This window comes from Trichomonas vaginalis, chromosome II (assembly GCF_026262505.1).
Source record: "Trichomonas vaginalis G3 chromosome II, whole genome shotgun sequence".
In the NCBI taxonomy this organism is placed as follows: domain Eukaryota; phylum Parabasalia; order Trichomonadida; family Trichomonadidae; genus Trichomonas; species Trichomonas vaginalis.
The window spans coordinates 1,117,870-1,141,835 of NC_067204.1; the positions used below are offsets into that span (position 1 = coordinate 1,117,870).

The following is a 23,966-nucleotide window of genomic DNA, read 5'->3' on the forward strand; positions in this document are numbered from 1 at the left end:
CAATGTATGGAACGCCAGAGAACTGCGCTATATCATGGTTCGCAGCTTCCTTGATGCATGTAGTGTGTCTTGCACAGCTACAAACATCGAAAATGCTTTTAAAGCAACAGGAATCTATCCATTGGATATGAACAAACCTCTTGCTTCCAGATACATTGTAGCAAATGGAGTTCCTCCTGCAAGGCCCAATTTTGTCAACGACAAAGTCCTTACAGATCCAAATGTGATGATGCAAGTCTTCCAAATGGAATATGGACGCCCCATGCAGCAACAGGATTGGTATTTCAATCTGTTTGTGGCTATGCAATCTGTTTTGGCCTGGAATGGAGCATATGGCCAGGTTCTTAGTCGTGAGTTACATCTCCTTTATCCTACTGCAGGTGGATTTCAAAAAATCCAATTAAAATGATATAAAGCTGAGGAGCTCCAGGGTGAAGAGGAATTGATGAAGAAAAGAAGCAGCTGCATAATGGAGTGAGGAAGCATCTTGATGAAGAGAGGAAGCACCTTGATCAAGAGAGGAAGTACTTTGTTGAAGAGAGGAAGCACTTTGTTGAAGAGAGGAAGCACCTTGATGAAGAGAGGAAGCACCTTGATCAAGAGAGGAAGTACTTTGTTGAAGAGAGGAAGCATCTTGATGAAGAGAGGAAGCATCTTGATGAAGAGAGGAAGTACTTTGAAGAAGAGAGGAATCACTTTGTTGAAGAGAGGAAGCATCTTGATGAAGAGAGGAAGCACCTTGATCAAGAGAGGAAGCTGCATGATGGAGTGAGGAAGCATCTTGATCAAGAGAGGAAGTACTTTGAAGAAGAGAGGAAGCACTTTGTTGAAGAGAGGAAGCATCTTGATGAAGAGAGGAAGCACCTTGATCAAGAGAGGAAGCATCTTGATCAAGAGAGGAAGCTGCATGATGGAGTGAGGAAGCATCTTGATCAAGAGAGGAAGCATCTTGATGAAGAGAGGAAGTACTTTGAAGAAGAGAGGAATCACTTTGAAGAAGAGAGGAAGCACTTTGTTGAAGAGAGGAAGCATCTTGATGAAGAGAGGAAGCATCTTGATGAAGAGAGGAAGCATCTTGATCAAGAGAGGAAGCACCTTGATGAAGAGAGGAAGCTGCATGATGGATGCATGATGGAGTGAGGAAGCATCTTGATGAAGAGAGGAAGCGTAAGAACCGATAACATTTACAAAATATTAAATTTATTTTGTAAATTTTCCAAAAGCCTTAGTACCAATGTAATATAAATGCTCCAAAAATACCATCCCTCCTTCCAAAAGCTTAAGAACCGATAACATTTACAAAATATTAAATTTATTTTGTAAATTTTCCAAAAGCCTGAGTACCAATGTAATATAAATGCTCCAAAAATACCATCCCTCCTTCCAAAAGCTTAAGAACCGATAACATTTACAAAATATTAAATTTATTTTGTAAATTTTCCAAAAGCCTTAGTACCAATGTAATATAAATGCTCCAAAAATACCATCCCTCCTTCCAAAAGCGTAAGAACCGATAACATTTACAAAATATTAAATTTATTTTGTAAATTTTCCAAAAGCCTTAGTACCAATATAATATAAATGCACTAAAAACCCAACTGCCAATAGCATGTATTCAAAAAATGCAATTCAATACAAATTTGATTGCATTTTTTGAGATGGAAGTGTATCTGAATTCACAATTGTAATCCACGAATACACTTCCATCTCATTGATAAGAGGCTAATGTTTTTCTCATTAATAAGGCGCTGTTGGCCTCTATCCATAGCCGAAGTGATATTAACGTATGTTAACGTACAAAGTAAAAACATGTTTTTTCTTTTTAAAATCATTTAGTAATTAATAATATTTAGCACTCATAGTAAAAACATTAAAATTTATAAGAATCGTTATGAAGAAAAATTGAGAACTTATGATTTTTATTTAAGAAAATGATTAAATAATATATAAATAACCATATAAACAACATTTTAGATTCCTCTGAAAAGGGTATCTCAAATTGGTCTATGACCAATTGAATGGTTCGCCGGTTATTCAAGGTACGGTATATGGGTTTAAATAATATCTTGTATTCAGCTCTAGCATGCGATTTTCAAATTTTTTTACATAACAAATTGCCATTTCTAAAAATAAATGCAATCTAACGAACTAGATTTCTTTGAAAAAAATGATATGCTTTTCCTAAGTACTATTGCAAAAGGTGGGTATGGAGTTGTGTACTATATACATTCAAAACAATATGACTACAATTTCGCATTAAAAAAAATCCCCGAAGATATGTTTAATGAATCAGAGTTTGAATGCCTGAAATCGATAGATGACCCACATATTGTTAGACTTTATAAAATTTTCAGGTATGATCAGCATGTATATATGATGATGGAATTTTGCAGCAGCGATTTAAATAGATTAATAACAAAAACCGAAAAAATATCTCCAGGAGCATTAAAATCCTATATCCATGAAGTTATTTTAGCAGTTAAAGCATGTCACGATAGGAATGTAGCTCATTCAGACATAAAGCCAAGCAATTTTCTTATTGATGAGCATGGAAGAGTCAAAATATGCGATTTTGGTCTTTCACACATGTATAAAGAAAGGCCAACTAGTTTAAATTGGAACGGAACTCGTCTTTACATGGCACCTGAGATTATTAGTCATAAAAAATTTAACCCAATTATTGCAGACATATGGGCTCTAGGCGTTACAATTTATTTTATGGCAACAAAAACTTATCCATTTTTATCTACCGACATTCAACAACTAATTAAAAAGATCAATTGTTCTTTTTATGATGATTCGAAAATAGATGATCCTCAACTTAAAGATCTCATATCATTATGTTTACAAAAAGATATTACTAAGAGAGCAACTGTGGACGAACTTCTTAATCATAAATTTTTCTTAAATAGCAATACTGTTGATCATGGATGCACTTTCACTTCAAGAAGCCATTCAGTAATTAATTCCAAAAATTTTATCTTCAAACCCACTAAGGATAAAAGAAGGCACATGTACTCTGATCAATTTGTATGCAGAAATAGTAGCGGGGTTCATATTTCCGAATTCTACTCAAAAAACCACTCTACTGAAACTTTTGCACCTGCACTGTTGTAGTTTTATATATTTCATACTATGTTTTTAATAAATTCTCATTTTCATCTCTTTGGATTTCATTTTTATATAAATAAATTTATAATCATTTATATATACAGTTTTTGATCATTTCAAGTTCAATCCATTGAGTTTGTCAAGTGAGTAATCTCTAAATAACCATATATAAAGTTAATAAAATAATATATTTATTAAAACATTAATAAAAACGATCACTCATTGGTTGAAGTTTATAATTAAATGAACAAAATAAAGGTAATTAATAATAACAAAATTATCTAATCTCTATAATCTATAATTAAATCATTGTTCTTGAGTAGTAAGTTCTTCTAAGTATTTGCTTTGTTTGACTTTTGAATTTTGATCTAACTCATTATGTGATAATTTCTTGCTTGGAGAGTGGCGCTTTTTAGTGTAATCAATGGTGGAAGAGAAGAAAATGCCCGTTTCAGTGGTCATTGTCATATCGAGATATTGATTATTTCCGATTTGAAGAGGAGTTGGCGAGCAATGGCCTTCTTCAATAGTATCGTCAGCGTATAGAGATTTGTTTTGAAGTGGAATTGCCTCTTCAATAATTGTAGTAACATCATCAATAGTTCTATCTGTATTGTAAAATGGGTCACTTTTATCTGGGTGAGCTGCTAAATACCTACTTTCTCCTACTGGCTTCTTTCCATTTGAATCTTTTGTAGAATCATCGCTATCAGAACGGAAGAGATCTAAGTTATATTTACGAACAATTTGCTTTTTCTTAGGAGTATAAGGTTTCAATGGGATTGGTCTGTCATTTGACGTGGGAGACAAATTTGGTTCTATTAAATCATTCATAACTTTTTTGTATGACTCAATTGCGGAAATCGATAGAATTCTCGGTGATTTTGAGCCACTGCCCGAGCTTTTGCTTGATGAAGATTTGCTACTCGTAGAATTTTTAGGTTTTTGATAATCTATTAATTTTTTATTAATATGTTCTTTAGAGTTTAAAGGTTCTTGTTGAGATTCTTCGTAATCATTGGATAAAGAAATACTTGATGATTTTTTACAAATAATTTTGTTTTGAAGGGAATGTAGAGATTTGTGCGAGCTGCTTTCATACAATGTAGGTGATATGTATTCTTCTTCTTCTTTATAAGAAGAAGATTTGCCAAGAATATAGCTCTGTTCACTCATATTTGAATTTTGTAAATAAAAAAAATCTTTGAATATCAAAATTATGTGTTCGCATGTATTAAAATTAATGTCTCAATTTAATAATACATGTAAATTACTGAAAAAAAAATATTATGATCGTAAATTCTGTATATTATTGAGGAAATTTGATATATCTATTAATGTTTTATAAATAATGAATTCAAATCTTACATTGACCAAAAATATTATATTCAAAATATATTAGTCACTTTTTCCGGAACTAAAAGTGTAGAAAAAAGCGAGTAATATATTCCCCCTCTTTAACAATTTGAATATGGAACTTCAACAATCAATATCCTAACTTAAATTCCAACATAATTAACGCTATATGAATTGATTTGAGTACGCTCGTTAGCACTTATGGTTCCATATCAATATAAATTGCTTGATAAATTGTTAACGGAGACAGATTTGTTTTAATATCACCATAGAAAATTCGAGCTGATGTTCTTTTTTTAAATCCTCATAATCTTAAATATTGTAATTAATAATCTTTTCAATGCTCGATTTTTAAAATCTATTTAAAAATGGAGCTTATATTGAAATAATGCAGAGATACTAAATTTTAACAGACTATTTCAGAGAATTGGTCTCCCGCTCAATTCTCTGAAAAGTCTGCAAAAATTCGTATAATTCTGACGGTTTGGATTTTAAATATTATGCTTAATCATGTATTTAAACTGAATACAGTAATAAAAATAATGTTCACAAATAAATTATGTTTAACAAAATTTGATTTTATTTATATTAGTTCACTATTAATATCAAAAATATACTAAGATGATTTTGTAATAGTTCCCCATCCCTCAAAAAATCCAATAGATTCTATTAATTCAATATACATTGACTTTTTTTTGCAATTCTGCAATCAAAATAAATGGGTACTTTAGAAAATGAGTACTTTCAACTGAATGCACTTGCTTATATCCAAACCATAGCTAATGGAGGATATGGCTTAATATTCCTTGTTTATTCAATCTATATGGTTCTCAAAAAAATGCCTGAAGAAAATTACATAGAAGCAGAGATACAGTGTCTAACTGCAATTGATAATCCTAGAATAGTCAAATTATACCAATATTATATAACTAATGTTATATTGGTATGTTAATGGAGTATTGCCCAAATGATTTGACTATATTACTTAAATTGCATCTAAATCTCAGCCAAGAATCACTTTTGGAGTAAATTTGTCACAAGCAAAACATTGCTCTTTGTAATAAATATGGAAGATTAAAAATTGGTGACTTTGGGCATTGCCAAATCAAAAAATTCGATCCAATCCTTGCAAAACTATGGCGAGGGGCAAAAATCTTTATGAGACCTGAAATTTTAAGGAAGGAAGCATATAATACAATGATTTCAGATATATGGTCATTATGATGCTTAATTTATTATTTAGTTACTGGAGAATCTCCTTTTCAAACCAAAGATACAAAACTTTTACTACATAGAGTTGAAAATAGGCAATATAATACGGAAAATATTGATGAACCTAGATTTAGATACATTATTTCACATTGTTTAGAGTCCGGTCCGATTAAAAGAATTTCAATAATTGAATTTCGCAAATTGGATATATTCGACTAATTCAATGAATTTTCTGATAATATTCTTTTCAATTTAAATCAATTATTTGACGCTATTATTTTCAAACCAAAGTTGAAGCGAAAGAAATCAATGTTTTCTGTCCAAACAAACTTTAGCAGGAAAACTCACCATTCTATGCGTCTTTACATATCTAAATTGTCATCTCAATCAATGCAGTGTTTTCAAGTATAATTTTTTTTTTTCCAAGATGTTTATAAACTATAATTAACATGAATTGTAATTAGGACGCTTCGATAAAATCTTTATCGAATTATTTCTAAGTGCAGAAAAGAGAACAATTAAACTACGCTCAGAGAGAGAGAGAGTGCGGAGTTTGGCAAACAAGGATCCAGCCGAGAAAGATAATACGACAATGATTTACCCAGTCCTACCGGGCTGGTTCTTTTAAATTAAAGAGTTTCATGCGATATTAAATTTTGAGGGATTCGTTAGTTTATTTTCTCGATGAATATGCAATAAAATTTGATTTTTACCTTATCAATATACTTCATATAATATACACATGTTCATGTAAAAACTTTTTTCCAAAATCCTCAGGAATTAAGGGATTTTTGAATTTTCAGAATTTTTTTCGAATTTTTTCGAAAAAAAATATTTTCAGAACAGCCTTAACGGCTAAGATTTAGGAACAATGTTAAGTATCAAAAAGAAAGGAGGTCTGATATAGACAACATATATCGTTGAAGGTTGAAAAAATCTCTAATATTTGAGCCCAAAATTGTTATATACGAAAACGATAAAAACAGTTTGACAGAAAAGTGACAACTTTATGTGTCAAAAATATAAAAAGTGATATTTTATTCATCATTATCTTCTTCATAATTTATTTCATATTCTTCGTCTTACCAACAAAAGATGGGAATGTGAACAATTGCGGGCAATTTTTAGCCATTTTGGCTTGGAACTAGAGCCTGCGAGGTACATAGATAGTATCAGTACCTCACAGGCTCTAGTTCTCTATATGGCGCCGAGAAATTTTGGTGAAATGTGGTCGCATTTCACCAAAATTTTTTCGGCGCCATAGGATGAATTGGAGGGTGAGAGATATTATTTCATACAATACTACTCTCACCCTCCAATTCCCAGCCAAAATGGCTAAAAATTGCCCGCAATGTGAACAATTGCGGGCAATTTTTAGCCATTTTGGCTTGGAACTAGAGCCTGCGAGGTACATGGATAGTATCAGTACCTCACAGGCTCTAGTTCTCTATATGGCGCCGAGAAATTTTGGTGAAATGTGGTCGCATTTCACCAAAATTTTTTCGGCGCCATAGGATGAATTGGAGGTGAGAGATATTATTTCATACAATACTACTCTCACCCTCCAATTCCCAGCCAAAATGGCTAAAAATTGCCCGCAATGTGAACAATTGCGGGCAATTTTTAGCCATTTTGGCTTGGAACTAGAGCCTGCGAGGTACATGGATAGTATCAGTACCTCACAGGCTCTAGTTCTCTATATGGCGCCGAGAAATTTTGGTGAAATGTGGTCGCATTTCACCAAAATTTTTTCGGCGCCATAGGATGAATTGGAGGGTGAGAGATATTATTTCATACAATACTACTCTCACCCTCAATTTTAATTACTTAAACTCATTCTATTTTTTTGACATGTAAATGTCACTTTTACTGAGATCTGACACAATGTCAGATCTCTTTTTTTCGTATATAAGAAAATTTCAAATTTTAATTTTTTGAAAAAAGAGGCCACCCGTATGTACGTTTATTTGAGAGGAGGAGGATTATATTTTTGAAAGGGTGAAACATTATGAATATGTTAATTATATAATAATATGTATTATTATAAAAAAGAAAAAATAAAGAACGTTAAAATTTTTCTTTCTTGATTTTTTACAAAATCTACTTAGAATTATGCAAAATATGACTAAATAATTATAAATTTCAAGTTAAATTTTAATTTTGATAAATAATTTAAATTTCAAAATATCAAGTTCAGTTCGACTATGTATGTAGTAATTCCTCAATAAAGTGCCAAAACCCTATTAAAATATATGAACAGCTTCAACATTTTAATGTTTTTATTTAAAAATTTGATGGAATATGAGCTTCAAACAATTATTATGTAAATAAAAATAATTAAATATATGTATTTATTCGTATTACAACCGTAGTAAGTCGATTCTTCCTTTCTTCTACTGAGGTTTGAATTTGATTTCGAATTGTAAAGAGATTCAAAGGGAAAATACTAGCGGATAAAAACTACCTCCATGAAAGGGTCATAATGGACTCAAGTTGTATTTTTTGATATTTTTTGCTTTTCGAGCCTAAATAGGTAGCCAAGATAATGCCTAAAAATAAGGTTCTAAATTCTGAAGTTTACATAATTATATTTTAAAGAATAATTGCTTATTTAATAAATATATTTTTGCATTATTAGCGATGCAATTATAAATATAATACAAACTTTTCTGAACTTTTCTCAGAAAAATATTTTGAATATATTGGAATATGAATCGCTTAAAATTGTTTCGGGATTATAAATCTATTAAGGGTGCACACGAGAGGATCATGTATTGAATTTTTTTCACAAATGTAATGGAAGTTTTGAAATAAATAACCGAGTTATTAATTTCAAAAATTTCAATATGATTTTTATGGAAGCAGAATTTAGTTTGATTATTCACTTGATTCATGATGAAAATTTAATGTGAGAAAAAAATATAAAGAAAAAAGTTAAATGATTTACATTATATATTATTTATCATTAATTTTATAAATATTTGAATTCTGAATCATCATTTTGTATTCGCAAATTTCAATAGCGTAAGGAAAAATTTGAATGTATTCAAAATTTCGAATGTGCAAAAATCCGATAATAGAATTTTTGAAATATAATCAAGTTCGTGTATCTGTACTTAATCGACAAAATATAATTTTAAATTGAAAGTTTAAAACTTAATCTAATACATAAGTATACGCAAACTTTAAATTTTCTTAATTTAAATGTAATTAATACTATCAAATTTTCAATCGACATGAAAAAATCTATTTTCGTAAAACAAAATATTTGGCCCTTTGATACTCTTTCCAATTTCCTTTAATAACGCTTACATTGAATTTTTAAATTGAATATTTTCATTTTGCAAAAAAAAAAGGATCCAGATGAAGCTGAATTCTTTAAACAAAATGGTATTGTATGTCAAGAATGCATAGCCAAAGGTGGTTATGGTGTTATCTATCTTGTTTACTCCGAACAGTACAAGTCTACTTATGCACTTAAAAAAATACCAGAAAAGCTTTTCAATATTGAAGAAATTAATTGCCTGAAAGCGATTGATGATGTCAACATAGTGAGCTTATACCAATATTATAAGTTTGGAGACTCATACTATATGTTAATGGAATATTGCCCATCAGATCTCGAAAAAATCATTCAAAAATCGAAAGGTCTTCCACCCGAAATGGTAATGAGGTATTGTCATGACGTTATTGTATCAATTAAAGCATGTCATGATCGGCATATTGCTCACTCAGATATTAAGCCATCAAATTTCATGATTGATAAGTACGGTCGTCTCAAAATTAGTGATTTTGGTCTTTCATCAATCTATAAAGATCATCCTACAAGCAATCTTTTCAAAGGGACAAGGCTTTTTATGGCACCTGAAATTTTCTTCTTCAAAGAATATGATCCAATGGCAGCAGATGTCTGGGCTATTTGTGTTACACTATTCTATATTGCAACTCGTACTTATCCATTTTATTCAAATGATCCAAGAGTATTATTCCAGAAAATCGAAAAAGGCGTGTACAATGATAAGCTTATAGATGATCCATTGCTCAAGCTTGTTATTTCTCGTTGCATCGAAACAGATCCGAAATACAGAGCGAAAGTTGGTGAACTCCTTGAAATGCCATACTTTGCTCCTTATAACCAACCTCAACCAGAGAGGTTGCCACTCTTTATCAGAGATCCAAATATGAAGAGTCAGCAATTAATTGTCAAACCAAATCTTACAGGAAGACGCGCTTCAATTGGTGCAATATCCCTCTTGAAGATGAAGGGCCTGATGGGATCTAGATTGCAACTTACAACTATTCCAAATAAGTCTCTTGAAACTTTTAACGTTTAATTTCAATTTTTCTTCAATGTTATAATTAATAAAGAATGTTTTCTTTTTAAAAAATAAAAACAAACAAAATATAATTTAATTTGGACCAATTAAATCTTGGAGCTCTTGAAGAGCAAACTTTCGATTGTTCTTACTTTGAGGTATTTTGAATGCCTGTGAAGGGCTTTCTATCATCGAAAGTGCTTGAATCGCTTGAGGATCTTCAGTTGCAGGGGAATTATTATGAAAGGCAATGTGGAATCCTGCCCTGAACTCGGGAAAAATTTCTTTTGGTGCTCTTCTGAGAGATCGCTGAAATTTCATGAAATCGTCTCTTACTTCAGAAAGTTTTCTCAGCAGAGGATGCGTTTCTGGCGTATTTGCAGGAGATGATGATGCATTATTGTTCATCACCTCTTCTGTGAGTATTGTTACCGATGAAATCGGCTTCGTTTCGGATACTACTTTAAATCTTGGATCAAGATCCGACCATTCTTTTGCAGCTTCGTGTGCATCGTGTGCAGATGTGATGGTCAGGTCACGCTGCGTGCGACGCCTTAGTGCAAAACTTTCCTTTTTAATGACATTTTCAAGTTGTAATTTATATTTTCGCAATTTCTTCATATTTCGCTTAAATTTCTTTTCAAAAAAGATCTCTGGTGTAATTTTGAATGATTTGTGCGTCTTGATTAGATCTTGTCTCATATCTCTCCAACCGTAAATTAAAATTAAATGGTAAAGGACAGTTCGTAGTTGGAAACGATTTAATGTTTCAAGAGAACCGCATGGATCCTCTTGAGTAAATTGATTTTGAAGCGCGTCAATAAGATTAGAAGTTGGAGCTTTAAGAGTGTATTGTAGATCAAGATCGGTAACTTCTGTGAACATAAAAACACTTCTCCTCTTCCTATGTGACTGTTGGACTTGCTGATGAGTTTTAAATGGAGAAAAAATTTTCTGGCATTTCATTCCAGCGTTGAATTTAAAGCATTCAAAGAGATATCGCTTCACCGTAATTTGGCGTGAATCGTTAATTGCGAAGGCAGCAAAGGAATGGGATGTATGAGACTTTGCAATTCGATTTTTCCAAAGTACAAACGCTTTAATAAATGTATAGTGTATAAAATCGCCTTGCATAAGGTAAAAGAAAGGTGTGAGCTCATTTCGATGCTTGCGAATGCTATATGTGATGAGGGAATCTGATATTAAGTAATCTGAACTATTTTTCTGCCAAATAGTAAAGTATTTCTTAAATAGTTGAAGGTTAGTGCGAATTTGAAGTAAATTTAAAGCATTTCGATTCAGTATTTTTCTGTCTATTAACAAATACCAATTCGAAATAATTTTATGCTTCTTTTGTTTAATGAAATGTTGTAACTTTCCGTTATATTGCAAAATCTTAAGGCATTTTGTCAATAATAACTTATTAAGTTTATAAGGGCTAATTGCAATATTTTTATTCTTTTGCTCAACCATATAATTGTTTAGGGCTGCAAAAGAACGGATAATAAGGTGATGTCGTCTAAATTTAATTGAATTTTTATCTAATTTTTCTTGTCGACGGATGTTTGCATGATAAATATTCCATTCTATGAGAAAGTACTTATAGCACTCGTATTTGTAGAATTTATTGTGGTTTTTCATTATATTAATCCGTTTGAGAATTTGAAAAGCCCAAAATAAAGGACCAAATTGTTTTCTCATCAAATATGAAGAGTATGCTGATGGTATTCTCTTCATAACGTGGAAATCTTCAGCTAATTCGTGCCATTTCATCATGATAGGATGGACAAAATTGTATTTAATTGATAAAGGTTTCATCTTCACAGGCTCTTTAATAACACGATTTTTTCTTCTCTCCATTGTCTCTCTCCAATGCTGCTGAATAACGCTTGCAGCTATGTCTTCCTCGGCTTTTCGAACTTGGGATTGAATAAAGTCATTTATTTGGTCTTTCGATGAATATTCTGACTTTTTACGTAAGTTCTCAATCCTAGGGCTGTCTGGGATTTTTAGCTTATCGCACTTCTGTAATACCCCTGGGCCAGATGGAACGCCGGGAAGCCTTTTGATAGGAAGGCCTCTCACTCTTGATGTAGCCGGAGCTCTGACAACTGGTACATGTTCGCGTAGGAGCCGAGGAGTTAAGCTCCTCATCGCGAAATTTATATTTGAAAACGAATTTTTCAGAAAGAATAATATTTAAAACTTAAAAAATTAGTTTTCTTTATTGAAAAATGCAATTTCAAAAAATATTTAGAAATTTTTGAAATGATAAAACAATCAAAATATTAAAGTTATTCCTAAATAGATAACAAATCATCATAAACATCTTATTAATCAGAAATAGATTTTTCAAAACATCACTAATCGATTCTTTAATTTAGTAATTACATTTTGAATGCTTTGTGTGATTGGAAAATTATAATCTTATCCTGATATTAAATAAATCCTTTTATAAACTTTCAAAATTTTAGCATTTTACAGGATCTTTTGTATTGTTTATCTTCCAAAAATTTGTTCCTTCAATGATATGATTGAATTTTAAATTTCCACATGGATTGATGAATGATGTAATGAATAATTTAATAAATTGTTATATGAAATAAATAGCATAAACAACCAAGCTAGCGATTATGATTTTATGTATTGGTTAATCTTCAAAAATTTTCAATGAGAAAATTTTCAAAATTTTACGCCAAAGTAACTATTCTATTTTTTCCTTTTATTTATTTTTTTTTGAAAAAAAAATTTAGTTTTTTTCTTTCGAAGATTTGATGTATGAAAATGATTTAACTCAAATTAAACCAGTATATTATGATATGCTGACAAAGCAGGATCAATCCGCATATGACAAACTCCGCGCGATTGTTTCTTCAAATGAAAACAAATACATTAAAAATCAAAGGTGCCAAACAATTCAAGCTGCTTTTAATATGATACGAGAATATTGCGTCAGAGATGATGAAGATGATTGGAAACGCTACTTGACATGCGGGATTTGCTGGATCGATAATGATATTGCTATTAATATTCGACATCTTCGGTTATTATTAAATAAATGCAAATCTTCAATTAACGGAGCACTTGTAAAAATGGGCTATGGAGCTGAAATGAATAAAGGCGATGGCTGCAATGCGCTCATTTCTAAAATACCGTTTTTAAAGGGTAATTTTATGGAGCAACGTCAATGGACTATCAGGCGAAAGGTTTTGATGTCACCTAGGCCAACACAAATGTTTACTCCTTTATATTCTCCGTATATGAAAACACCTCAACCAATGATGCTCCAATTGCCTCTTTTAGGATTTCAGCCATACATAGAGAAAGCAAAGCTATTTGGCCAGCCAATGTGCTGCAATAACAACTACGCCCAAACTCAATTAAGCAATGAAGATCAGAAAGAAACGTTTCAAAAAGATCTCCCAATCCCACAGAATTCGGCTCTTGCTCAAAATCAACAACAAAATACTAAGGATTATAACGATCATATGTTTGAAGAGTTTGAGATGGATGCTGCTTGCTGCATGCCAATTGAATGGGTAGATGATATAAATGAAGATGAAGTTTTAGGCTGGAGCTGATTTTTCATTTTGTTTCTAATAAATTACTTTTGTAAATATTACTATGATAGAACATCTAATTAATCGTATTTTCAAGTTTTCTAGCTTATTAGTATGCGTTTTTAAGGAGTAAAGTAAACAATACTTTCTATATTTTTTTTGATCGTTAAAAAATTTATGACACCATTCATAAAATACTAGTTTATATTATATCATCTAACACTGATTATTGGTTTCGTATAATGATATTGAATGAAATTATACAAAAAAAATTAGTAAATATTATTAATATGCTTTTTATAATCAAGTTATCACGATTAAAAAAAAATAATCATAAGGAATTCGATAGGATTTGAAAAAAAAGCAAATATATTTATTTTTTGTAAGCTTCAGCATATTAATCAGATATACCCTGATGATTATTCATGAAAATTTTCAAATTGAGAAATCATTTCAATTTTTTCTGAAAATTTTCCGACATTACAAAACAACAATAAATATAACAATTATAGATTAAATAAACTGCTTATATAAGTTGAGATGTTTTTTTTTTCTAATCTCAATTTTTTTTCAGAATATCATTCTATTGTAATAAACAGAAATTCATCAAAAGTGACAGCTCTCAATTTTTTGACATTTGTAAATTCTAAATTGAATGAGAAAAATGAAATAATACTAAGCATAATACAATATTCGAGATTTAATTATAATTAGGAAAAAGTTAGTTTTGAGAGTACTTTTCATAGGCATATAGAATGAAATCTTCTGAAAAATAATATCACATAAACTCATATTATTTTCTAATATATAACTATTTTATATAAAAATCAAATTCAATGATCTTAAAAGCGAAGGATAAACCTCAAAATTTACGAATATAATGAGTGGGAATATAATGCTTATCTATCATAAAACCATATGAAATATCAATTTTTGCTTTACGCCTAATTTTTGACGACAATTAGCAAAAAATGTTAAATGTTAACACTCAGTCCATTTGAATATGAAAAATAAAATTGACTTTGATTAAATGTTTTTATTTATCATGCAATTCTTCTTGCGACCAAAGATTTGAATAAAAGTTCAAAAAATAAAGATAGCTTAAAAAATAATATACGGTAGTGTTTACTAATAGATGAATAGTATATAAATTCTATTAAAATGGATTTGATCCAAAAAAATATATAAAATTTGATCATAAATAAAATCGTTTTAAATTACTTCTTCATTTAAATTATAACAATTATTTTTGGTTTTATATTTTTTTGGATCAAATCCATTTTAATAGAATTTATATACTATTCATCTATTAGTAAACACTACCGTATTATTACTTTTTAAGCTATCTTATTTTTTGAACTTTTATTCAAATCTTTGGTCGCAAGAAGAATTGCATGATAAATAAAAACATTTAATCAAGTCAATTTTATTTTTCATATTCAAATGGACTGAGTGTTAACATTTAACATTTTTTTGCTAATTGTCGTCAAAAATTAGGCGTAAAGCAAAAAATGATATTTCATATGGTTTTATGATAGATAAGCATTATATTCCCACTCATTATATTCGTAAATTTTGAGGTTTATCCTTCGCTTTTAAGATCATTGAATTTGATTTTTATATAAAATAGTTATATATTAGAAAATAATATGAGTTTATGTGATATTATTTTTCAGAAGATTTTGTGTTCTTCTTCAAAATTTTACTTTTTTATTAAAAAGAATCTTTACAAAATATACATTTACTTTAATTAATATTTAAAAACGTGCTCTATCAAAAGTTCCAAAAATTCAATATTTTAGCTTTTCTGAGGTGTCACTTTTGATGAATTTCTGTTTACAACACTATCAATATTCAAATATGTCAGATGATTTATCGTTTGATGTTACTCCAAGATAAAGGTACATTCACTAGGCGATAACAGTAAAATGGGATGAAAATAGGATAAATAGCATCCCTATATAGTGCCTAACAATATTTATACGGGCCAAAAAAAATTTGGCTAGAGATTTGGCGAGTTATAAAACTTAGAAAATTGAGAGGGATTTTTATTTTTGAATTTTTTTTGGAAAGTTAAAATTGCGATTAAAAATCGATTTCCGGGAGAACTAAGCATCTCATCATATATTTAAATCGATAAAAATATTAAAGAATAGTTGAATAGTATAACAACGTGAAATTATGGCTGAATCTACAGAAAAAATGAACATATTTGACATTTTTGAAAATTCATACGTTAGATGGTGACAGACTCATAAACTATACTTTAGCTAAGATTGATATATGGTTTCAACAACACATAGTTAAAATCGTAAAAATATTTTAGATTTCAAAAAGATATATATGGTAATATAATGGAACAAAGTCAACAAATAGCATGTTAAATATGTTATAATTAACTTTTTATTAGATCCAATAGTAGATATCGAATGGTTTCCAGCTTTATGGTTAAATATTTTCTTTTCGAGCTTCTCTTTAACTGTTGTATTAAGGTTGTAAATTTTTGATGCTAGAAACTATGGAATCTTCTTTGCTGCTGCATTTTTCTTGAGAGTTCTTGCAATTTCGAATAGATCTGCGCATTGTATGAAATGGAGGCTTTAAAATATCTTGAATCATAATAGGACTGCTTTTCCAAAGGAATGCTTACTTGTAAATCAGAGAGTTTCAAAATTGAGAGCAAGATTATCATCATAACTTTCGATTTTGCTGCGAAAAAGGAAGACAAGTAATTAACAAATCATTTACTGTTGTTCATCAAAAGAAGAAAACTTTGATAACAACTAATGATGATAAAATCAAGCTATCTTTTAATATTTTAAATTGATAAGACATTCAAAATATTTGAATGGTTTAAAATATTTTCTTTTAATTTCTATAAGATATTATCATGATTATATAATAAAATTTAAATTTTTATTCAAAAAGGCAATATTTCAAAGAGATTGGGACAAAGTTGCAATTCGGCACTTTTTGTAAAAAAAAATGGGGTCATACTCATAATGGATAAAGACTTATAGCCAAGTCTTGATATCATGCAGGGAGAATATACATAGATAAGCAATTATATTTTATAGTAGTATTATTCAGAAATTCTTACAATTTACAATACAATTTTCAAAAATGGATAAAGACTTATACCAAGTCTTGATATCATGCAGGGAGAATATACATAGATAAGCAATTATATTTTATAGTAGTAGTATTCAGAAATTCTTACAATTTACAATACAATTTTCAAAAATGGATAAAGACTTATAGCCAAGTCTTGATATCATGCAGGGAGACTCTCTACAAATACAAAAATTGATTATCATAAGGAAATACAAATTTATCAATTTTCATGTGAAAATTACATAAATTTGTTCTCCAATAAATAGCAATAATACTTTGAATGTTATATTAAGTAATATAGCTTCAGGTAAATAAGCTTACACTTCAAAAATATACTGTTTATTCATTAATTTTTAAAAAAGTCCAAATTATCTAATCTTGCTTACTCTTCCTTTAAACTTCTTTGTGCCAAATTTAATATTGCCTTCAAAGATGGAATAAGGACATTAGGTTCAATCCTTCGGCTTTCGACAATTTCCAAAATGTGTTGAATTAATTTCAAACATTCATCGTGTTTTGAAGCTCTTTGCTCAACAATCTGATTACCTGCCCTTGTAAGAATTCTTACTGCTCTATCTTCATTCAAAACATTAGCGACTTGAACCTTAATAATCGCATTTGGAATCACAACAGTGATGAGAGTTATGACGATGTCATCAATGCGCTCATTTTTCTTACCCAAGAAAAATGTTTGCTTTAATTGATGAAAGTGTGATTCCGCAATGTTATTCGTGGAATCACCTTCTCCACGATATAACATCATCCAATGTTCTTTGGTTCTTCTCCATTGTTTATCGAAATACTTCAAAGCGTGCGGTTCTTCTTCTTCTAACATTGTTGTCAAGAACTCATATGTTTCATCAGACTCTTCAGCCAGCTTTTCTGCATTCGTTGCATCTGCACGTAATGTCAAAAAGTCCATTGCTAAATAGAAGTTCTCAAAATTCTGTGGATTGTCAAAATAGCTTCCAACTTTTGCACATGCGCGTAAAACATGCACAGCGCACCAACTGAGCTGCGCAAGAGGAAATCCGTCCTCAATTGCGCGAGCAATGTTTAGCGCACAGTCAGAGCTCCAATGCTGTGGATCCAGGTGCGCAAACTCACAGAATTTCACCCAACATTCTTGAATTTTTTCAGATGTCTGAGGGTTCACTAAAAAATAGCAAAAGGGGAAAATTGTGTTTTGACTTGTTTTCATTGTTACTGCAAACAATTGGATCTTTCCTTTAATTAAAGAATGAGTGGAATCGACGTGGAGAGGGTTATCAATGCTATGCACCAATTCTTTTGCAGCAAAAGGTGCATATATGATTGTAAACTCGGAAAAATCTCCATTGTAATCAAATTGAACGAGATCATCTGGGCACTCTTCCTGTAAATTATTCAAAAATGCTTCCAAAGAAGTGTAAGGATCGTTTGATAATCTTTGTGCAATAATCTCATCAAGGCGATAAAATTTGTGCTTTAAAGCATCAGTAGACTGCGCGAAAAGTTTCATCGTTTCTTTGTTATTCGTATCAATTCCGAACTTATCAAAAAATGCTTTTTGAGCAAGAAATTGCTTTCCACCGTTTTTAATATAAAGTTCGATCCATTTTTGATAAAATTTACTCGCGTAATGTGAACCCATTTCAACTCCTATATGATGGCAATGTTATTCATTAACTTTGCTTATAGTAAACACTCCATTTTGTTCTTCAACCCTAAATTTTGCCTTGCATAGGGGATACGAACATGAATAAGTGACATATTGCTTTGGAGATCCCGTTCTTCTTCTGTATGGGACACCGCCCTTGACTTCCTGTTTAATACCAAAAGCAATAAGCTCCTCTAAGTCCACCGAAATCATAAAAATGAAGTGATTTTGAAAAGAGTTAACAAAATTCAAATCACATCAAAAACAAAAACACATAAAAAATATTTTATTATACTCATTCGAAATTAAAAATAATAAAATTTATATATATTAATTTCATTAAATCAAGGTTAAAAATTGTAATAAACAGAAATTCATCAAAAGTGACAGCTCTCAATTTTTTGACATTTGTAAATTCTCAATTGAATGAGAAAAATGAAATAATACTAATCATAATACAATATTCTAGATTTAAAAAAAAAAAAAAAAAAAGGTAGTGGGGCTTCCAGGCACTTCGTGCCCTCTAGCCCCTAAGAAACTAGAGGAGGAATGATACAAAGACCAGATGAAAAAAATAAAAATATTATAATAAAATTAAATTTTTAGTCTTAAATTGTTTTTTTATTCGGTATATTCTGAATCTTGAATGTCTTGGAAATTTTCTTCTTCTTCGCTCTCTGAGGTGAGGATTTCTTCGACTTCTTCTTCGCCATTGGGAGCAACAAATCCTGCGATGAAAACTTTGTATATACCTTCTTGAGGAGTCTCTATGATGAAAGTCGTATTGTTGAGGAAATGGAACTCGACATCTTGAACAAATTGGCAACTGCTGTGTGTGAATTTTGCAATTGTGAGAGGCTTTCCTTTAAAGCCCTTGGGAAAGCTTGAGATAGTTACTGTTCCTCCATATGGAACTCTGGCAGGAATATCTAAAGCAACAGTTGTTATAACGTGGAAATTGTCTTGAAATTCTGGTAAAGGTTCAATGCAGTATAGTCGTTTTGACTGTCCTGGTTTGGTAAAAAAGTTTACGTAAAAGGACCTTTCACCATGTTCATTCAATTCCTCCATATAATTGTATGAATTTGGATATATACGGACAAATTCAGCAATTTTAACTTCTTGTAAATGCTTCTGCAAGTTCTTTGGAAACAAGTGAATGAACTGGTCAATAGCTTGCAACGCTATGAGATTGGCAGTAACGGGTAAATATGAAGCAAACATGTCAACAAGTACGCCAGGGTCTTTGATTTCGTTTTCAAGAGGCTGAATGGCATCCATGACAGCTTGAAACATCTCGTTATAATCTCAATTGTCTTCTGAACCCCACTGTTCATTTAACTTATCTAACAATTCTAACCTTTTCTTTGCGTATTTTCTACGAACTTTCTCTGAAAGAGGAGTGTCGCTATCTTGTGTGTCTTGAATTTGAGACTTAAATTGTTTGCTAAAGGCGAGATATCGTGTTTGCGACCTAGTGGTCATTGCAGAATGTGTTTCTGTATGTTCGATTGGATGTGTTTCTGTATTTTCGGGTGGTTGTGTTTCTGTATGTTCGATTGGAGTCTGATTGGTATGAACTTCTTCTGAAAATGCTTCTGTTCCGATAGTTGTTGTTGCCTGACCTGTTGGCTGAGCTGTTTCTTTGTGCAAATGCATATTGTCCAACAATTTGTTTGCAATTGTATGAGGAAGTTGCTTTGGTATTATAGGAGGTCGTAAGGGTTTTGAGAATGGTGAGACATAAGTTGTAGGAACTTTAACTGCAGAGGTAGTCGACGAATTGTTTGCGACACTTGTTCTTCCTTCCATTATGAAAAATGAACTGTTTTTTTCGGACCTCATAGAAAAGTTTAAATAAACCGTTTTCGTCAACGGTAACCCCCTCTATTTTTTTATTTTATTTAATAGTTACCGTTGGAAAACCGTTCCATCTCAAATATTGAATGAACTATAAACGTTTTTTGTTTTCTATATATACTTTTTTGTCCAACGGTAAAACTTTTTACACAACGGTTTTTGAGAGTCGTCGCCGTTGACTTTTTTGTAGAGCACTCAAAATAGTATAACTTTGTCCGGACAAGTAAGGGTCTATCGTCGCTACAGGAAAAGTTACAGGCGTTCCAAGGAAGTATACTTTGAGAAGCCTTTTTCCCCTTATAGAATGAGATAGGACGGTTATTTTACAAAACTGACAACACTTTGACCGAGTAGTTTTTTGTGCTGAACAAAAAGTGTCATATAAACATCTGTCAAAAACCGCTTTTTAACTTCACTTAAAATGCCACGTAAGCTACGTAAGAATATACGTAAGAGGAAGGAGCATTGAAACATCCAATAGTAAAACTGACACCACAACAACAGTTGCAACAACAAATGATGAATGACCCCACTATGTTGCAACAAATGTCAAGCAACCCTATGCTTTTAAACCGAGTTATTGGTGCACAGAGTGGAGGTTTAAGAGCGGCACTTTTAGCGAAAATGGCAGGCTATGGTGGAGCTGCAGACGGAACAGCTTATAACCCTCAAAGTCAAATGAATTTGAGTTCACTCAAAAATCAAATAACAGATGTCAAAAAGTCAAACATAGACATACAGAAACAAATAAGTGAAAACGAAAAGAAACTAGAATATGACAGACACACAAAGAAACTCAATGAGTTAAACGTAGAGAAAAAGAAGAAAGAAGAACAACTGAAAGAACTAAGTACAGAGGAATATGCGAAAAAAGTGTCAGAAAAAGCAGCAGAAGTAGCAAAAATGGAACAAGATGTTATAAATTTGAAAAACCATACTACTCAATATAAAGTACTGAAAGATGAAGAAATAAAACAAAAAGCCCTGAAGACATATATGGATAGCGATGAGTATAAAAAAGAAGTTGAAGCAAATGTAAAGGCAGAAAAACTTTTACAGTTGCAAAACCAAACCGTACAGTATGAAAACTTAGCACAAGAAAGTAAAAATAACGACGCAGCCATGCAAAAGGCAATGAAAAGCGCAGAATATATAAAAGCTAATAATGACTGGTTAGATGCCCAAGCCAACGCTAAAGCAGCCCAACTTATAGGGTCAATAAGGACAAAAATACAAGCGGATGAAGACAGTTCAAATGAAGCTTTAACAAATGCTGACTTTAAGAACGCCTTCGAAGCTCTTCATAGTAAGGTGAAACTAGTGAACGACTTCTCATCTGGAAAGAAACTGAAGTCTGAAGGTTTCGACAAAGAGTTAAAAGAAGTAGCACAAAATATGACGAAAATAACAGATGCAGCAACGAGACAGGCAGTTCAAAGTGCCTATGACGCCGTTAGAGCAACTGTTGTGGAAAGTCAAGAAAAAGAGTTACAACAGACCAAAACAGACCTAGTAAATGCTTTCTTAAAAACGAAAAGTCAGGTAGGACATTACGCTGCAGATGGAACATATGTGCCAGCTGGTGGAACTTATATACCAGCTGGTGGAACTTATATACTAGCTAGTGGAACTTATATACCACCAAACCCTCCAAGAGAAGCACCTGCACCAGGACTACCTAAAACATTTACATCGTCACATGGACACAGACACAGGCATGCACCAAAACCAACACAACAACCAACACAACAACCAGCACAGCAACCAACAGTTCAAAATCCAGCACAGCAACCAACAGTTCAAAATCCAGCACAGCAACCAACAGTTCAAAACCCTGCACAGCAACCAACAGTTCAAAACCCTGCACAGCAACCAACAGTTCAAAACCCTGCACAGCAACAACAACCAACAGTTCAAAACCCTGCACAGCAACAACCACAAACAGAGCAAGGACATAAAAGAAGTAGAGAACAAGGAAACCAAGAATTCTTAAAAATGCTTAAAGAAGAGTGTGGTTTCCCAGATACTGTTGACTTTAGTGACAGATATAAAGAAGCTATTAGAAAGTTCAAGGATGGAAATACTGACCCGAACCTATTTAGCTTTATGACTCAGCACCAAATCGGATATAATTTCAAACCTGGAAAATACAAGCTCGCTAAGGGATATGATTTAATAGCATATCATCCAAATGACATGAACGAATTTACTCCGAGATATTTGATGTCAGAGCTAAATGACAATTCAACTTTCGTCATGAAACGCGTAAAAAATAGAGACGGAACGAAAGAACAAAGGCTTATGAATGCGGATGACGTAGATAGGGAAATTGTTGAAAACGGTCTCGGAATATATGAAATGCCAGCAGATGAGGTACAAGAAACTCAACAGGAAGAAGTTCAGATACAACCAGACATGGAAGAAATAGTTCAGCAACAACAGCTAGAAGAGCCTGAAGGAAACGAACAAGTCCCTCCTTTGGAAACTAACTTCACAGAACTAGATGAAGATTTGGAACAGCCGAAAAATCTTGACCCTCAACAAGTGTATGCGGAGAATATGGAATATTTCCAAGAGTCTAAGAAAAATTCGGCTGACATAGTAGAAGAATATCGAAAAATGTTCGCCGACATACAAAAGACTCCAACACCAGATGAAAATATTCAGCATAGAATGGAAGTACTGAAAGAAAATGTACGCAAATACAACAACCCTTTTTACTTACGACCATTTAACGTTCAATCTTCGGATGAACTCGGTGAAAATAAAAGGTTAAATTTCAAGAAAACATATAGAAATGAAACATTGTTTAAAGTTCATTCAGAACCTAACCAAGATGGAAACAAACCTACTTTTGTTTCTGCAGACTATGGAACTACAATGAGATGGGGTCATAAAGCTAACCCGGATAGGTGGTTCATAAACTTACAACCACAATTCCAAGAAGTTGTAGACGCAATGGAAGTCAATGGTGAACAAGATATAGCTGGTATTTTAAGCGCGGCTTTAATGCCATTGAAAGATATGAAACATGCAGATATTTTGGACCAGTATGAAATGAACATGGCTGATGGAAATATAACACCTGACGTTCTAGAACATTTATCTCAAAGAACTACACAGAACCATAAAGATGGTATATTTGGTGAAGAGTTTAGAAAGAGAGTTAGGGACAGAGAAGGAAGAGAACCTATTGTACATGACCTTGCAAACGAAAGTTTACAAAATGTCATAAAAACTTACTTTGCAGGCGATGAATCGAGAAGGGATGAATATTTAAGAAAACTCAAATGGACAGTACCAAATGAAATGTTAGTATTGAAAAACATGTTCCTTGACAAAATAAAACCAACTACAGAAATAAATGACGCAAGACTGAAACGTTGGGTAGAAGCTTTCCCATTCACAAAGGATATTGTTGGTAACATGGAAAGAAAACCAGAATGGCTACAAAAACATATATTTGGAAACGAGCTTATTCCATATGGACAGGCTCTGTTTGAAGAGCTTGAACCGGAAACTCAGGAAAGAGTCATGCAAACAATACGCGAAGACTCAAATACAAACTATGACAAACTCTTTCTAGGATATAGGTTACCTGAGATGGGCGACCAGAGCCCAAAAGCAAAAAGGACATGGGAAATTTACAACATACTAGGTGAACATGAGGCAAAGATGCAACAACTTGAAGCAGAGGGCAAGTTACCAAAAGTTGCACCAATGAAGAAGAGAAGAGTTGGAGAAAGTAGTGAAGAAGTAACTTCATCTAGTGAAAGTAGTGACAATGAAGGAAAAAGA

At 31.9% G+C, this 23,966-nt stretch overlaps 10 protein-coding genes across 10 annotated transcripts, besides 12 other annotated features; 3 read left to right on the forward strand and 7 right to left on the reverse strand.

The window, feature by feature from the left end:
- Positions 1-387: 387 nt before the first annotated feature.
- TVAGG3_0464610 (SLEI family protein family) lies at positions 388-1,119 on the reverse strand (the record flags this gene model as incomplete). Its single annotated transcript, XM_001322066.1, has 1 exon — positions 388-1,119. The coding sequence occupies one exon, from the start codon at positions 1,117-1,119 to the stop codon at positions 388-390; it is 732 nt and encodes a 243-aa protein (XP_001322101.1).
- Positions 1,120-2,016: 897 nt separating this feature from the next.
- Positions 2,017-3,238, forward strand: TVAGG3_0464620 (protein serine/threonine kinase protein; the record flags this gene model as incomplete). The annotated part of the gene is made up of 1 exon (XM_001322067.1): positions 2,134-3,117. One exon carries the CDS (start codon positions 2,134-2,136, stop codon positions 3,115-3,117), a length of 984 nt encoding a protein of 327 aa, XP_001322102.1.
- An 89-nt stretch (positions 3,239-3,327) lies between these two features.
- Positions 3,328-4,309, reverse strand: TVAGG3_0464630 (uncharacterized protein; the record flags this gene model as incomplete). Its single annotated transcript, XM_001322068.1, has 1 exon — positions 3,418-4,287. The coding sequence occupies one exon, from the start codon at positions 4,285-4,287 to the stop codon at positions 3,418-3,420; it is 870 nt and encodes a 289-aa protein (XP_001322103.1).
- Positions 4,310-6,638: 2,329 nt separating this feature from the next.
- Positions 6,639-6,700: a mobile genetic element.
- Positions 6,701-6,820: 120 nt separating this feature from the next.
- Positions 6,821-6,929: a mobile genetic element.
- A 141-nt stretch (positions 6,930-7,070) lies between these two features.
- Positions 7,071-7,179: a mobile genetic element.
- A 140-nt stretch (positions 7,180-7,319) lies between these two features.
- Positions 7,320-7,428: a mobile genetic element.
- Positions 7,429-7,627: 199 nt separating this feature from the next.
- Positions 7,628-8,265: a mobile genetic element.
- A 160-nt stretch (positions 8,266-8,425) lies between these two features.
- Positions 8,426-8,453: a mobile genetic element.
- Positions 8,454-9,434: 981 nt separating this feature from the next.
- Positions 9,435-10,033, forward strand: TVAGG3_0464700 (protein serine/threonine kinase protein; the record flags this gene model as incomplete). Its single annotated transcript, XM_001322069.2, has 1 exon — positions 9,435-10,013. The coding sequence occupies one exon, from the start codon at positions 9,435-9,437 to the stop codon at positions 10,011-10,013; it is 579 nt and encodes a 192-aa protein (XP_001322104.1).
- Positions 10,034-10,059: 26 nt separating this feature from the next.
- On the reverse strand, positions 10,060-12,170 carry TVAGG3_0464710 (uncharacterized protein; the record flags this gene model as incomplete). Its single annotated transcript, XM_001322070.1, has 1 exon — positions 10,089-12,149. The coding sequence occupies one exon, from the start codon at positions 12,147-12,149 to the stop codon at positions 10,089-10,091; it is 2,061 nt and encodes a 686-aa protein (XP_001322105.1).
- Positions 12,171-12,408: 238 nt separating this feature from the next.
- TVAGG3_0464720 (transcription-initiator DNA-binding domain ibd family) lies at positions 12,409-13,939 on the forward strand (the record flags this gene model as incomplete). Its single annotated transcript, XM_001322071.1, has 1 exon — positions 12,770-13,576. One exon carries the CDS (start codon positions 12,770-12,772, stop codon positions 13,574-13,576), a length of 807 nt encoding a protein of 268 aa, XP_001322106.1.
- Positions 13,940-14,144: 205 nt separating this feature from the next.
- Positions 14,145-14,181: a mobile genetic element.
- A 1,180-nt stretch (positions 14,182-15,361) lies between these two features.
- Positions 15,362-15,399: a mobile genetic element.
- A 53-nt stretch (positions 15,400-15,452) lies between these two features.
- Positions 15,453-16,496: a mobile genetic element.
- Positions 16,497-18,666: a mobile genetic element.
- Positions 17,052-17,591, reverse strand: TVAGG3_0464770 (MULE transposase domain-containing protein; the record flags this gene model as incomplete). The annotated part of the gene is made up of 1 exon (XM_051235217.1): positions 17,052-17,591. One exon carries the CDS (start codon positions 17,589-17,591, stop codon positions 17,052-17,054), a length of 540 nt encoding a protein of 179 aa, XP_051093041.1.
- TVAGG3_0464780 (MULE transposase domain-containing protein) lies at positions 17,792-18,302 on the reverse strand (the record flags this gene model as incomplete). The annotated part of the gene is made up of 1 exon (XM_051235218.1): positions 17,792-18,302. A coding segment is annotated over one exon (511 nt), but the record flags the coding sequence as incomplete, so codon positions are not given.
- A 2-nt stretch (positions 18,667-18,668) lies between the features above and the next one.
- Positions 18,669-18,705: a mobile genetic element.
- A 224-nt stretch (positions 18,706-18,929) lies between these two features.
- TVAGG3_0464800 (attachment subunit-related family) lies at positions 18,930-19,589 on the reverse strand (the record flags this gene model as incomplete). The annotated part of the gene is made up of 1 exon (XM_051235219.1): positions 18,930-19,589. The coding sequence occupies one exon, from the start codon at positions 19,587-19,589 to the stop codon at positions 18,930-18,932; it is 660 nt and encodes a 219-aa protein (XP_051093043.1).
- A 27-nt stretch (positions 19,590-19,616) lies between these two features.
- TVAGG3_0464810 (attachment subunit-related family) lies at positions 19,617-20,120 on the reverse strand (the record flags this gene model as incomplete). Its single annotated transcript, XM_051235220.1, has 1 exon — positions 19,617-20,120. The coding sequence occupies one exon, from the start codon at positions 20,118-20,120 to the stop codon at positions 19,617-19,619; it is 504 nt and encodes a 167-aa protein (XP_051093044.1).
- A 2,871-nt stretch (positions 20,121-22,991) lies between these two features.
- Positions 22,992-23,966: part of a mobile genetic element that runs on past the window's edge.